The sequence below is a fragment of the Paramormyrops kingsleyae genome, chromosome 5, assembly GCF_048594095.1.
Source record: "Paramormyrops kingsleyae isolate MSU_618 chromosome 5, PKINGS_0.4, whole genome shotgun sequence".
Lineage (NCBI taxonomy): Eukaryota > Metazoa > Chordata > Actinopteri > Osteoglossiformes > Mormyridae > Paramormyrops > Paramormyrops kingsleyae.
The window spans coordinates 26,548,985-26,564,958 of NC_132801.1; the positions used below are offsets into that span (position 1 = coordinate 26,548,985).

The 15,974-nt window shown below is 43.1% G+C and overlaps 1 protein-coding gene across 2 annotated transcripts; it reads left to right on the top strand.

Annotated features, from left to right (window-relative positions):
* The first annotated feature begins 2,177 nt into the window (after positions 1 to 2,177).
* Positions 2,178 to 15,974, top strand: bmerb1 (bMERB domain containing 1). Of its 2 annotated transcripts, none has more exons than XM_072712484.1 (6): positions 2,178 to 2,461; positions 12,256 to 12,376; positions 13,765 to 13,838; positions 14,388 to 14,502; positions 14,689 to 14,833; positions 14,962 to 15,974. In XM_072712484.1, exons 1-5 carry the CDS (start codon positions 2,374 to 2,376, stop codon positions 14,786 to 14,788), a joined length of 498 nt encoding a protein of 165 aa, XP_072568585.1. In that variant the 5' UTR covers positions 2,178 to 2,373; the 3' UTR covers positions 14,789 to 14,833; positions 14,962 to 15,974. The 2 variants fall into 2 exon arrangements, with proteins under 2 accessions (XP_072568585.1, XP_023680930.1); XM_023825162.2 differs by having other exon boundaries at positions 2,184 to 2,461; positions 14,751 to 14,833.

The following is a 15,974-nucleotide window of genomic DNA, read 5'->3' on the forward strand; positions in this document are numbered from 1 at the left end:
TTTGGCAACTGTCATACATGATGCCTAGCTCATATTTTCTATTATCAAGGCAATAACTAAGAACTAACTAAAAAAAAAAAATGCAAAAAACTTATGTGCGAACACGTGAAATTGGTATCACATGTAATTGGCATGTTATGGAATTTAACTATGGCAAATAAGTGAGAGGAGATGGAAAGCTATGATGTCTACACGTTTTCCTGAAACACTTACAAGGTCAATTCTTTCTTGTATGAAAATAGTGGAAAAGAAGGAAATGTATAACAAAATGGTTTGTCGTTTTTTTTATTTTGTCAATCAAGTCTTTTTTCCAATTTCAAGTCACTTCCAGATTCACATCCCACACGGAAATAACCTGAAGCAAACAAATAAAATTAATAACAGTTTATTCATGCATAACCCCCCACTGAAAGAACATTGACAAGGGATATATGGTAGCGCAGAAGGTAGTGCTATCGTTCGGCAACTGGAGGGTTGCAGGTTCAAGCCCTGGTTCCTTCTAACCCCATCAAAGTGTCCTTGAGCAAGACACTGAACCCCAAATTGCTCCTGGTGTTCAGGTTGGCGCCTTGCATGGCAGCCTCCACCACTGGCGTGTGGATGGGTGAACATGAGGCATAAATTGTAAAGCGCTTTGAGTACTCGTAAGAGTAGAAAAGCGCTATATAAATGCAGTCCATTTAACCTATATAAACATATAGGTTTTTAATATATGTGACATATATAAAGTTGGCCATTTTCCTATACTATATGTACATATATGTAGAAAATTGGCCGTTTTCCTATATTATATGTACAAATATCTCACTATAGGAAAACGGCCAATTTTATATATGTCACATATATTAAAAACCTATATCAAAACCTATATTAAAACATATATGTTTATATAGGTTATTTCCGTGTGGGTCACGCCTTTCGGCGGAGAAGCAGCACAGACGCCGTGAGATCGGGTGAACGAGGGTTTACTAGAAGGGAGACAAAACAGGAACATCGAAGAAACGCAAGACGGACGTCAATGACAAGACTGGGGAAACATACTTTGACGCGGTCTTTACATTGGACTAATGAGAAATGGAAACAGCTGATAAACACATGGATTCCGTAGGAGTTTAACGAGGGGGCATGGCACATCCCCCACGGCCCCCCCCCCAAAAAAAAACAAAAAAAAAAAACGTTGCAGCCTGTAACAGACTGTGCAATCATCCACACTTTTAATGTAATGATTAACATTATGCTGTTCCGATATGGCGCCCCCTGCTGATGATGTCTCTGTTAAACTTGATACCCATGATTACGATATTAATTTGGACTTTTGGTGTTTTATTGGCAATTACTTAATGTATTAAAGTGACAATAAACATATGCTGGGGAGTCTTTGCAAAACGAGAAAGGCTGTTCTGGATTAAGTGAAAACGTTTCCCTTGATACCTAATGTCACCCAATGGACAGGCCAGTCGGTGTAGATGCCTGCTGATCAAATTGATGGCACTCCTCCAGAATATCCTGTTTTCTGTCTGATTCCTCAGTTTTCTCTGTGGTATGGCCATTATTGTGATGAGTAGCCTACACACAACGTGTGCCCTCTTGTGGGGCATTTTCCTATGCTTCTCGCGGCAGGACGAGGTTGGCACGTAGTCTGCTGCCTTGACCACGTTCCAGGATCCTTTTTTTATTTATTCATGTATCATCAGCAGTATCACTTGGCGAGGCTACAGTACCCCCTGCAACCCCTGACCAGGATACGGAGTAAGAAGACAGTTCAAGTAGTTTTAGTAAAAGTGGTACAAATTATGTATAGGGCCTATACACTAGCACTTCAGCCTCATCACCTCTGACTGGTTTTCTTAATTGTGTAATTAGCCTTGCTGATTTTTTCCTAAAAAACAATCACTCTTAAACCATGAAACCATCAGGATAATTAGTTGATGTTTTTGTACTAGTCCTTACTTGTGTAAAAATATGGAAATTAATTTTTTGCCATTAGTTTATGCAATTTCTGCTAAAAAACACGCACGAACTACAAAACGACAGTGCTAACGTAGTGATCATAAGTTCCCGAGTAGTGACGGGGAATTTACGCTTATGGAGGCGACAATAACCGGCTGTTTACCTTTAGTACCCGCTTCTGGATACCGGTCCAGTCTGCGCATGCTCTGTGCATCCATCCAAGACACGTCAGGGGAGCTCAGAAGAAGATGCTCAACGCCATGGGTCGGCGGAGCCTTAAAACCTGACGAAAGTGATCATCGCTGTTGCATATAATCATACATATACACATAGGAAGGAAGAGGGAAAAGCTCAGAGAAAGCAAACAAGTTAGGACAGATCTTTCAGTTTAAATATCGGATTACAGTCCAATTGATACCAACTATGGAACTAAAGAAATTCATCACAGACAGTGAGCGGGCGATGAAGAGCTACGGCACCGTGCAGGGCACGGAGTGGCAGACAGACAAAGGTAAGCATTCGTAACGTGCTCAGTATTTCTACGTATTTTACAGAAGATGGGTTTATTCAGTGGGATATTTCATGTATTCCGAAAGCAAGCACTGAAAAACATCAGTGTCAATAGCCTACTGCCGTACTGCCTCCACAACGTCAGTGTTATCAATCCGGTAATCTTAATGCATAAGTTAAACGCTTCAAAAATTTGATCTTCCTACTTACCGCAAACGAAAGAAAGTAAAATCGATCTCCGTGACCATAATATAAAAAGCTAGTTGTAAATTTAGACAGGTCGAACGTGCTTGTGACATTCCTTGCAATAGGATGATGCAAATGTGCAAGTAAACTGTCTGCTTGTACGGCGGGGGAGGCTGGTGCGGATTAGCCCGCTTTCGGTAGATCACTGTGGTTTAATTACACACTGGATAATCATACCCAGCAGTACTAGTACTTCCATTTCTTTGGGTCACTTTCTCTCTTCATGTAAATAATTTATGAAACCTATAAACAAACAAATTAGTAGCCAAAACAATGAATAATTCATAAATCAAATCCCCCCCAGGATCCTGTCTAGGAAAAGCAGTTTGAAGATGGATGGATGGGTTAAGCTAGCCTGATTATCATAAAGATGTGGAGAAAAAGCAGGATGTATCAGAAATATCATTCATGTGTGAAGCTGGTGGAATTCTCTCTGACATTTCTTATGGATTAAGTTTCTTAAGATGTAAATCTATTTCATTAGTAAAAGATGCAACCAAGGATGATGTTACATATAATAATAGAATGAGAAATATCCCAGAATGTGGTGTATGGTATGGCTAAACATGAATACAAAAATAAACACAGTGACATTATCAAGCTATAATAAAGGCTTTGGGCACCAGAGTAACTGAAGACCACTTATGTTGTTATCAAACCAAGTACCTGTTCATTCGAGTACCATAACACCTTTTCCTTTTAAGGAGTAAAGGATTTGAAAAGCCTTATTTGCCCGAGAATAACACAGTATATAGGCTAAGAAGAGAAGCTTTTTCATTCAGGTAAAAATAGAGCAGCATTGTGGCATCAGAGGGCAAAAGGCAGCAGTGAGACCTGAACCTCGATCTGCTGCACCGAGGGGCTTTGGCTACCCCCCCCCCCCCCCCCACATGAGCTGTGATCATGTGCTGTAACCTTCCAATCTGTCGAACTGAAGGGTTTGTGCCAGGCCTGGCTTGAGCTCTGAGAGGTCAGGTGGACCACAGGGAGGCCAGGGAGAGGTGTGGCCTTTGGATGTAATCAGCCTTGTGGGGGGCCAAGCCTGTGATTGGGTAGGTCAGACCTGGCCTGTACAGCGAAGTATACTGGGAGATTTACCTCCCATCTGCGAGGCTGCCAGGTGTGGCTTTGTCTAATGCGTCTGTCATTTTGAGGTGAAGCTCAGTGGTCACCTACCCTAAGGGCACCAACTCTGGTTTGATGAGCTGCAGTAGAAGCAGGCCTTGTTGCTTCTAGGGCACTATAGGCTCTCTGTTCGCTACTGCTGAACCCCAACAGTACTGAGGCGGTCAGATCATTCATGAGCGTAAAAAGGAAATTGTCTTTTGAAACAAAGGAAATTTCCAGCAGGGGATTTCTGCTCATCTGTTACCCTTCGTTAATCGATAACTGAGGAGTGGCTTCCTGAGTCATGACCACTAAGCAACACCAAGAATTAGTTTAAAGATGGACCTCTTGCTTCACCCGAGATACCTTATTTATTCTTAATTGTCCTCTAAAAGACTCTGTCGTACCTGCTGGGAGAAAGAATTTGGGTGATGACAAAAACCCTCACAGACTCATTCAGTTTATCAGTATTAATAGAAATGTCAGTGCCTAATTTTAGCTAGTTCTGTGTTGCTGTTCCCTCTCGGACCAGCGGGGAGATATTGCTGGCTTTGGTACCAAATGAAACCAGAGGGATATTTATACAAACGAGGATGACCTGTGATGAATGTGTAGATTCCGGATTCTCCTGGAGCTGACAAAGTGTGCCATATTTGTCACCACCCAGGTGGTGGGAGGATGTGTGTGGGTGTGCATCTGATAGGGAGGGGGTTCTATAAAAAGTCATTTAATTTAAAACTAGGATTAAAGGCAGAATTATGGGTGTAAGATCGGTACTGAAGTTTTGTTGTTTCCTAGATAAATCGGTGTGGCTATAACATGTATATGTTCTATTAATCAAGCCTTTCCTTCAATAAAGTACAAGCTTTTTATTCTCCACCAAGCTCCTGGGCTGTAAAAATGTAGTATACAGATGTACAGTTTATGCTTGTCTCTTTGTCTCATTTGTCTTATTGTCCCTTTAATCAGTTACAGATGTAACAGATTATCTGGAACTGTCCTCACCGTGAAACTGAAATATGATAAAGTTAAATGTCAGTAATGTTAAATTTGAACTTTTTCAAAGACTCTCTTGGACTTTCACATCATTGTCCAGTTTACCCATGTCTTCCGTCTTTAATAAAAACTGCTGGTTGTGGCATTTAGGAAATATTACAGCTCAAGGTAAAGTGTGTAACACAAGTCAGCCTCTCAGAATCCTTTTCCTAACATTCCACTGTGCATCTGTGTGAGGTCACTATCCCCTTAAATGTCAGCGTGTCAATATTTTATTGGACTTTTGACTCCAGAGAGCATATTCCTTTTATTGTATTTGCTATTTTAGGCGAGATGGAAACTGGACTCAAAAATGTTGGAAGAAAATCAATCTTGAATATTATTCCTGATCCGCAGGACTAAAGTTTCACAGCATGGAGGTTAAGTCTTGCCAGTTTGTGTTGTTTTCCAGACCCTTCTAGCATCTAAACACATATTTTTCAGATTTTTCATCATAGTTCATAGTTTTGACAGTGACCTTTTTCATTCATAAACTAAAAACCATATCAAAAGAAAAAACTCCGGTCCTGTTGTGGTTGTACTACAGAGTGGCTGCTCATTCAGAGTGAAAAACAGTTTGGCAGTGGAGACTATGATTGCAAAAGAAACACAAAGCCATTTGAGGGGCTGTAAGAGTGTTATGCTCACGCACCTAGTAGATTTCTTAAGTTGGGGGGGAAAAAAAAAGAATAAATAAAAGCTGCTGCTGCTGCATGAAGAGAAACTCTTAAAATATAAATAATACAATATACAATTTTTGCAGTTGCAGATATTACAATATTTCTCCAGCTGTTTGTAAGAGTATAATTTCACTTACAGATTTTGCAACTGTACTAAATATAGTGAAACACATCCGGTAAGAGCCGACCAAAAAGGATTTAGGAGTTATGACCTTCAGTTCTATACTTTGTAAAATAGTAATTTTATGTTAGGTCTGTAAAAGACTAGTATTATGCAGAAATGCTTAGCACAGTATTCGGCAGAGAATTTTTATATTTATGGGCTATTTTCATTTGTTAAATCAACTTTGCATTATGTGAAGAAGTTTTTTGATTGATTAGTGATCAGCGGATTTATTTCCAGTGACTTTTTGTGCGGCTTTAATTCCTCTTGCTATTTAATCCCTATTCTGCTTCTCGTTCAGCCAGAGGCCTCTTCTTTACTGACCCACTGCTGAATTTTCATTGAAATGGTATTTAAACCCACCAGACAGAGCGAGAACTTCTGCGGGGGCCCATAATTAGGCCAACAACCAAGACTAGGGATCCTTCTTGCCTCATATTTGTCTTAGATGTCATTGATAATTTTGTCATAGACTTCCTCGGATTCAGCTGTGCTGCTTCTGAGAAGGCAAGCAGGACCTTGTGCAGAACCAGCCAATGAGACACCAAGGCCGAGACAGAGAGACTTTATATTTGGGATGTAGTTGACATTATAGAACATTTTCCAGATAGCTACATATGAGGCCTAGAGGTGTAATGCATGTCTTTATTGCTGGTGACTCAATGGGAAGTAAGAGAATATTAGCAGAATGTAAACAACCATTTTTGATGTGTTTTTAAAGACCGGAGAGAATCATTAGTCCAAGCAGTGTTACATATACTGTATCTCCATATATCCCTGGAGAGTAGGGTCATAAGAACATAAGAACATAAGAAATTTACAAACGAGAGGAGGCCATTCGGCCCATCAAGCTCGTTTGGGGAGAACTTAGCTAATAGCTCAGAGTTGTTAAAATCTTATCTAGCTCTGATTTAAAGGAACCCATGGTTTTAGCTTCCACTACAATAGCAGGAAGACTATTCCATACTCTGACTACACGCTGTGTAAAGAAGTGCTTCCTCAAATTTGTTTTAAAATGTTCTCCCGCTAATTTCCACTTATGGCCACGAGTTCTAGTATTTAGACTAATATTGAAATAGTCATTTGGCTGAACAGCATCCAGACCCGTTAGAATCTTATAGACCTGAATCATATCCCCCCTTAGTCTCCTTTGCTCAAGGCTGAACAGATTCAGTTCCGCTAACCTCTCCTCGTAAGACATTCCTCTAAGACCAGGAATCATTCTCGTAGCTCTTCGTTGCACCTTTTCTAAGGCAGCAATGTCCTTCTTGAGGTATGGTGACCAAACCTGCACACAGTATTCTAGGTGGGGTCTTACCAAGGAATTATATAAGTGTAACATCACCTCCCTTGACTTAAACTCCACACATCTAGAGATATAACCCAACATTCGGTTCGCCTTTTTTATTGCTTCCCCACATTGGCGAGAGTGGGACATGGAAGCATCAACATACATACCGAGATCTTTCTCATAATCAGCTACCTTTATTTCAGTGGAACCCATAAAATATCTGTACTGTATATTTCTGCTGTCCTTCCCAGTTCACTTTGCAGTTATTATTAATTACTTTGCACTGGTATTTTTACTGAAAGCAGCTTAGAGTTTCCCCCCAACTGGATGCTTTCCTGGAGCAGATGAGGCTCAACAGCTTTGCCAGAGACTGGAAACAGCAATGCTTGTGTTATAAGTCTGTGTCCTTAGAGTGTAGTAAGGTGTGTTTTCAAAAGAATTATGTTGCAATCAAAGGTGGGTAATTCAGGTCCAGAGAGTAAAAGTCCAGACCAAGAGTTTGTTTCAACCAACTAGTTCAGCATAGAGTGTCACAGTAGTACTCAACTGGTCGGTTGAAACAAATCCCTAGTCTGGACTTTTACTCTCTGGACCTGAATTACCCACCTTTGACTGCAATGGACTGCACCACTGAGAATAATGAGAGGGTCTCTCCAGCTGCAGTCAGATGTGTGGGATGAGGTTGGTTCAGGAGCTTTTCTGCAGAAAGTTCATCAAGGTGTTAGTGTGGCTGTGGTGTGTGGCTCAGTGGGTTATAACACTATGCCTGTGAGTGAGTGGAAGCTCACTGCTTCATGTCCCAAGCCAAAAGAGAGGTTATATATATATAATGACTTTTGAACCCCCCCCCCCCTGAAAGTTTGACCCGAAGGAATCTCACACTCTCCTGTCGGTATGCTTCCCTGAAAATCTCTCTGCGTGTTTTTGCTCATGGTTCCATGTTTTTCGGCAGATTAGATATCAGCCTGAAAGATGGGTCCTGTCATCAAAAACAGCTTTGTGTGCACTCGGTGACACCCTAGTGACAAAACGCCAACTGGTAAAATGCTGCTAATGCTCTCTTAGGATCACTCTGGTCCAAATGACCGGAACCATCCAATAGTCAGCAAGGGTTAGGTTATTGGGGATGAGGTAGGGAAATAAATAAATACACTGCTCAAAAAAATAAAGGAACGCTTTGAAAACACATCAGATCTCAATGGGGGAAAAAATCATGCTGTATATCTATACTGATACGGACTGGGTCATGTGTTAGGAACGAAAGGATGCCACATCGTTTGAAAAAATGATCCAGTAGGCTGGTCCATTTTGCCGAAATTTCTTTGCAGCAACTCAAAATCGTACTCAGTAGTTTGTATGGCCCCCACGTGCTTGTAGGCATGCCTGACAATGTTGGAGCATCTTCCTAATGAGACGACGGATGGTGTCCTGGGGGATCTCCTCGCAGATCTGAACCAGGGCATCACTGGTCTCCTGGATAGTCTGAGGTGCAACCTGGTGGCATCAAATGGACTGAAACATAATGTCCCAGAGGTGTTCCATTGGATTTAGGTCAGGCGAGCATGGGGGCCAGTCAACGGTATCCATTCCATCATCCTACAGGAACTGCCTGCATACTCTCGCCACATGAGGCCAGGCATTGTCGTGCACCAGGAGGAACCCAGGACCCACTACACCAGAGTAGGGTCTGATGATGGGTCCAAGGGTTTCATCCCGATACCTAATGGCAGTCAAGGTGTCGTTGTCTAGCCTGTAGAGGTCTGTGTGTCCCTCCATGGATATGCCACCCCAGACCATCAATGACCCACCACCAAAATGGTCTTGCTGAACAGTGTCACAGGCAGCATAATGTTCTCAGCAGCTTCTCCAGACCCTTTTACTTCTGTCACATGTGCTCAGGGTGAACCTGCTCTCATCTGTGAAAAGCACAGGGCGCCAGTGGTGGACCTGGCAATTCTAGTATTCTGTGGCAAATGCCCATCGAGCCACTGAGGACGTCGGGCCCTCAGGCCACCCTCATGAAGTCTGTTTCTAATTGTTTGCTCAGAGATATGCACACCAGTGACCTGCTAGAGGTCATTCTGTAAGGCTCTGGCAGTGCTCCTCCTGTTCCTCCTTGCACAAAGAAGCAGATACTGGTCCTACTTATGGGTTAAGGACCTTCTACGGCCCTGTCCATCTCTCCTAGACTAACTGGAATGTCCTCCATGGCCTTGAGACTGTGCTGGGAGACACAGCAAACCTTCTGGCAATGGCACATATTGATGCACCATCCTGGAGGAGTTGGACTCCCTGTGCAACCTCTGTAGGGTCCAGGTATCACCTTATGCTACCAGAAGCGACACTGACTGTAGCAAAATGCAAAAATTAGTGGGAAAAAAAACTGTCAGAAAAGATGAGGGAAAAATGTCAGTGGCCTCCACCTGTTAAACCACTCCTGTTTTGGGGGTCATCTCATTGTTGCCCCTCTAGTGCACCTGTTGTTAACTTCTTTAACACCAAAGCAGCTGAAACCGATTAACAACCACCATTGCTACTTAACGGACTAGATCAATATCCCAGAAGTTAAATTGACTCGATGCTATGCTCCGATTAAAAAGTGTTCCTTTAATTTTTTTGAGCAGTGTATATATTTATATAAATAAAGGGAAACGGCCCTGGCCTGCAATTGCAAATTGGACAAAAGAACCCACAACTGAACTGGGACTGCAGCAGAACCAGGAGCAGGCATCGGGAATGTCAGGGTTACTAGGAGTGATAAGATCAGCGGAAAACAACAAGGGTTGGTGGGAACAGATGGGATACTCTTGGTCTCCTGATAATTGTGATAACACTCTTTCAGCTGTGCCTTACAGACCAAACTCTCTCTCTTGTCATCTTCAGCTCTATGATCCATGGGTGAAACGCTGAGATTATGATCTCAGTCATAGTGCAAGAAAAACAGTGATAAATAGAACCAAATGACATTTAAGCACTGACAGTTTGTATTTTGCTGTCTGTCTCGTGTCAGTATGTTGTTTAAATTGTCAAACAAAAGTAGTCAAAATATGTGTGTGTGTGTGTGTGTGTGTGTGTGTAATATACACATATACATACACACACGCACGCGCATACACACACATACATGTATACGCGCACACACACACACGTATACACATACATGTATACGCGCACACACACACACGTATACACATACATGTATACGCGCGCACACACACACACACACACACACACACACACACACACACACACACACGTATACGCGCGCACACACACACACACACACACACACGTATACACACACGTATACACACACACGTATACACACACGCACACACGCGCACACACACACACGTATACACACACACACGCGCACACACACACACACACACACGTATACACGTATACACACACACACACACACACGCGCACACACACACGCACACACACACGCACACACGCGCACACACACGCACACACGCGCACACACACACACGCGCACACACACACACACACACGCGCACACACACACACACACACGCGCACACACACGTACACACACACACATACACATACATATATACACACACACACACACACACACACACACACACACACACGTATATACACACACACACACACACACACACACACGGGGTGCAACGGTACAGGTATCCCATGGTACGGTATGTACCTCGGTATTTGGGCCACGGTTTCGGTTCGGTTTAAAAACAACACTACAAATAACACAAGAAAACAAATAATAAAATGGCTCTTATTTATGTATAAAATATCTATACATGTTAATTCAAACTTACAAAATGTAAACAAAAACACTTTAAAAAATGTTAAAGTGCCTCTTAAAGTGCTCTAAACACTCTATATTCCACTCGAGGCTCTGTGCTTGAGCCAAATCGTTTTCGATGGCTTTGCGCGCTTTGTCAAAGAGGTCGGGAATTATAACGTCGCTGAAATGTGTACGGCAGGGCACAACATAACGTGGGTCAAGCGTTTTAATTAAGTGGCAAAACCCCGCATCTTCGACAACAGAAAAGGGTTGCAAATCTTTAGCAATAAACGTTCCCACTGCACGTTATTTTCTTCTGTTTATTGGATGTAGCAGGGTATGTCTGTTGAAAAGCTTTTTCGATAGACACTTGTTTACCTGCAGTTACCTTTTCGTCTGTCCTCCGTTCAGGAACCGTTATATCAGCATGACTACGCTTGAGATGCTTAGCCATATTGCTCGTGTTTCCATTAGCGTATGGGACACGTGTTAGGCAATGTTTACAAACAGTGACATTTCTATTAACTGTTTTGACTCCCTGGTCGTTGTATTCTACAGCGAACCCGAAAAAAATCCATACTGGACATTTGTACGAAGCCGGTGCTTCTTCAAACTTCTGCCTCTCAACTGTTCCGCTAGTGCTGGCCATACTTGTTTGTTTTTCTTTTTTTCTGCGTCTGCGTACCGAGCTGCGAGCTCAGCTCCAGTTACGTCAGTGTGAGAGGGCGAGTGGGTGGAGCCACAACAGTGATTGGACATTAACTCACGGTGGAGGGCTTTCGCTCATTGGCGCTTACTGTTTAACTGGAGCCTGATAAGCATTAATCGCCATTTTCAAAAGGAAGTGCAAAAACGAAATACCGTGGTACACAAGGGCGTACCGGACCGTGCAGCGCGTACCGAACGGTCCGGTATTTTACCGAGTACCGTTGCATCCTTAACACACACACACACACAGAACAGTATTTGATTGTATTTTTCCATCTATGTCTCATGTCATGTCAGTTAAACTGTCAAATTTATATGGCAATCAGCCAGATATCATACGGCTGCAATGTGCAATTACTGATTAGGCTCTGCACCAAATATCCCATATACAATTCAACTCAATTCAAATTTATTTTCTCAAAGCACTTTACATCTGTGTGTGTGTGTGTTCCTGCCAAATGCAGGGTGACAGTGGCAAGGACAAAACTCCCTATAGTACGAAGAAGCCTAGGGAGGAGCCAGACTCAGAAGTGGAGCCCATCCTCCAGGGGCTGGCAGAGGAAGTCCAAAATAACAGTCCCAAATTATAAAGCAAAACTGCAGAATTTAGGAACAGAAAAGGAATCGGCGGCTTGTACTTGGGACTTACTCATGCTAATCCACATTAGCTAGATGTGTTCCTTAACTACAGTAGCACGTGATGGAGTTCCTCTGTCCTCCATTTGTCCTCGCTGATGGTTACCTAACGCCAAAGCCCTTCGCACTCTCTCTTCCACAGCTCAGCCCGACGTCTCCATGGTGGACAGCACCATGTCCCCCGACGAGATTGAGATGGAAATGGCTCGCATCCAGCGTCTGCGTGAGGTGCTGGTACGTCGTGAGTCTGAGCTGCGATTCATGTGAGTATCACGGTGTCGGCGTCGCGCTTGCCGGCCATTCCAGGCTTTTCTCTCGAGAATGGAAAATGTTTCCCGGATCGTGCAGCACAGCTGTCTGAGCGTATGATTGCTCCAGTAATGTGGTGGATTCAGAGGTCAGCAGATGACTAGCGATTAAGATCACTCAGATATTTACAGCAGGATGGTGCAGCTGTTGCATTATTACTGGGACCTAATATCAAGGCATTTTGCATTCTGTACTTTTTTGGTGGGGGTCATAAGCTCATGATTATACTGCAGGGGAGGTGTGAAGTCAAACATCTAAAACATAAGCTTTGGCATTTCAGTCCAGAGATTGGGGAAACCTGTTTAGCCAAGACTGCTGCGCTCTAGTCTGAACTAATTAAACCACACAAGAGACAAAAAGCACCTCTGTGTGACAGTCTGCCTCCTGCCAGTTCTCTCCTCCAGAAGGATAAACGAGAACAGCTGCTCCAGCCTGATCTTGTAGGGAATGGCAGTCGAGCATCACGATTCCTTCTCGGTCTCCACTGCAGTCATTAGCCAAAAAGCTTCCTGTACCCTGTCAGACTGGCATGATTTAAAATCCCCAAGGCGTCTTTGTTTTTGACCATTGACACTGAGGTAGGGTGCTTATCAAGCTCACTTTAATCACAATGTGATTGACTGGGCGTTTAGGGTCCTAGTTTGACCTTTACATTGAAGACACAAGACAGCACACCACCCTACTGCCCTCTGCTGGGGGGAGCTTGGAATGACTCATCGCTCATCACTTCCAGCTTTATCGCAGAGCGACTGAGGCCCCAGCAGCCTGACAGGCATTCTCTCTGCTAGCGGCAGAGGATGGGGATTAATAGATGGCCATTGGGGGGAGGGGGGGGGGGCGATCAGCACCCGGCCCACCTCCCTGAAAGATTATCTGCTAACCACTTTCATACACCTGCTTTCTTGTAATAAAATCACTTGATATAAAAGTGCCTTCAACATTCAAGCCTATAGCTTCTCGTCTCATTTCCACACAGACCTCATACGCAGGGCTTAGCAGGGACTTTGAGGGGCAGGTGCTCCCAGCTTAGAAAGGGGCATGCATAAGATGAGTAAATAGTTCAGGAAAAACAGGGCAATGCTTAGGCATCCCCAGCTCCCCCTACTGGACATGTCTATTAATAGGCTTATAGCAGTGGGATGGTTCAGTTAAGGGCACCAGCATGAATACTAGACAGTTGTGTCAACTACCTCCAGTCACCTATTTTAACTGTTTGAATACAATATGGTCAAAATCAGTGCAATCTTGCCCACCTGACTTCTGAATGTCGCTGATCGACGAGGCTGAGCTGCAAGGTTCAGATTTTGAAGGACGTGGTCCGTCTGTCATCTTGTGCTGTTAGGATGGACGATATTCAGCTGTGCAAGGACATCATGAAGCTGAAGCAGGAGCTGAGGAAGATCGTGGCAGTACCCGGTAAGAGACAGGAAGCCCAAACGACAGGCTGACAGCTGGAGCTCTGACAGCCCGACCATCGGTATGGCTGCGTGTTTCACTCAGATTAAGAACATCCTCAGTTTAAAAGGGAAAGGGAAAAAAAAAGCCACCGTAATAAGTTGATAGAAGTACAGGCGAAAACTAATGAGCTCCTTTTCCTGGATAGTACCTAAATAGATTCCCAGTAAATTAGCAAGCTGTCCTTTAAATATTAAGTAAATGTATAAATAATCCTGTTTTATGTCTAGTAGAGGGGGAGGAAACGTAATAGACACACATTTAAAGTCGCTTCATGTTATTTTGAGCAAGGAAACAAAATGTGCTCTTTGGGTGTTGTCCTACTGTAAGACAAAAACAGCTCCTTCAGACTCTGGTGGCTGATGCGAGTTTTACTGCACGGTTATATTTTGCTCCAAATTGACAGATGCATGGACTGGTGATGGAGCCAGGTGTTTATGAGAGCATATTAAACGAAGCAGCTTGTAACAGGGTTAACTGCTCTCTTACGGCCCAATGTCATACCATCAGAGCAGGAAAAGACCAATAAGCACAGGCAGAGAGAGGAGGAGCTCATTCTGAAGATTCACAAACTGGTCCAGAAGAGAGATTTCTTGGTGGACGACGCAGAGGTGGAAAGATTAAGGTAACCATCTTCTGTGGCTCAGAGACTGATATTAGATTGAAAGCCAGCCCAGACTTAACACAATGCGTTACTTGACCAATTAAATTAACGTAGGTGAAGTGATGAATGTAGCGACGCAACACCCAAATGCACCTGACAGAATGGCATTCACACCCAAAGTGACTAAGCATCGTGTTCTGTGTTTAGTTTGGAAATCAAATGTTTTGCCAAAGCTGGTGCTAGACCTCAGTGCTGGACTCGCCTCATAGGGAACAGGAGGAGGATAAGGAGATGGCAGAATTCCTGAGGCTCAAACTGCTGCCACTGGAGAGGCAGACCAAGGTCACCGAAGGTATTGTTCAGAACCCTTAACACCCTGAAAAGGTGCTAGTGTTCAGCCTAATAATCCATATAGTACAGTCAAGGACCACTGTTCACCATGCAGCTGAAATATTGTGCAATTTTCTTTATTTTTGCAAGGCCCCCCAAAGTTAAAGACCACCCCCCCACCACCTCCAGGCAAGCCCTCAATTACCAAATCAGGAGCTGCGATCATCAAAGACTGCTGTGGGGCTGCCCAGTGTATCGTCATGTGATCATCCTCAAGCCATCCATTTCAAACACTATACTGTGACTTATGTTACCAAACTCCCCATGCAAATATGACAGAGCCCCAAACACAGTTACTGAGCATACAGCACACGTCAACTATTACTTTAAGATGAGTAACTCAAACACACTGACAAGGATAACTGACACCTTAATTCTGTTGTGCACCAAGGCTTCAAAAAAAAAAAAAAAAAAAAAAAAAACCCACTATTGCGGTTCCAAGATTTATTTGGTTAATTTTGCCAAAACTGAACCACATTGTAGCCCGGTCCAGTCATAAGATAAGTGCCAAACATGCGTTAACCACAACACACAGGAGGGGGTAAATGAAATTGCAGACTATTGTAATGACTGTAGATTTATAACCAGACTATATTTGCCTTACAAATAATACACATAATTACAAGATTTCTAAAAGCCAGTCTTTGGAGCTTTGGTAAAATCAGAATTATATGGTCCATGGAAAAAAATATATGCCGCAATATACTGCTATTTGTTACCGACTTGGATGGCTACATGCCGCATCCAGCAACACATGTACAGCTAGGGGATAACTATGTACCTGCATTTTGAAACGCTACATGCTTTAGACACAGATTAACACCAGGGGTTTTCCTTAGTGACAAAGATTAATGCAAACACAGGCCCAACACACCGAACTCTACAAGGCATGTGGAATAGACAGGTGGTGCAAATTAGACTAAATGACTTCTTCAAAATCAGACCAAAAACAGCCCAGTAACTTAAAATCAGCATGGCCCCCCAAGTTCATACTCCTCAGTCAGAGTCAACCTTAAAAGGGTGATAATCTAGGAGCCCTCCTGGTTATGTACTGTGCTGACATCATACTTGTATATAATATTAATAAATGCATCTTTCTTGAG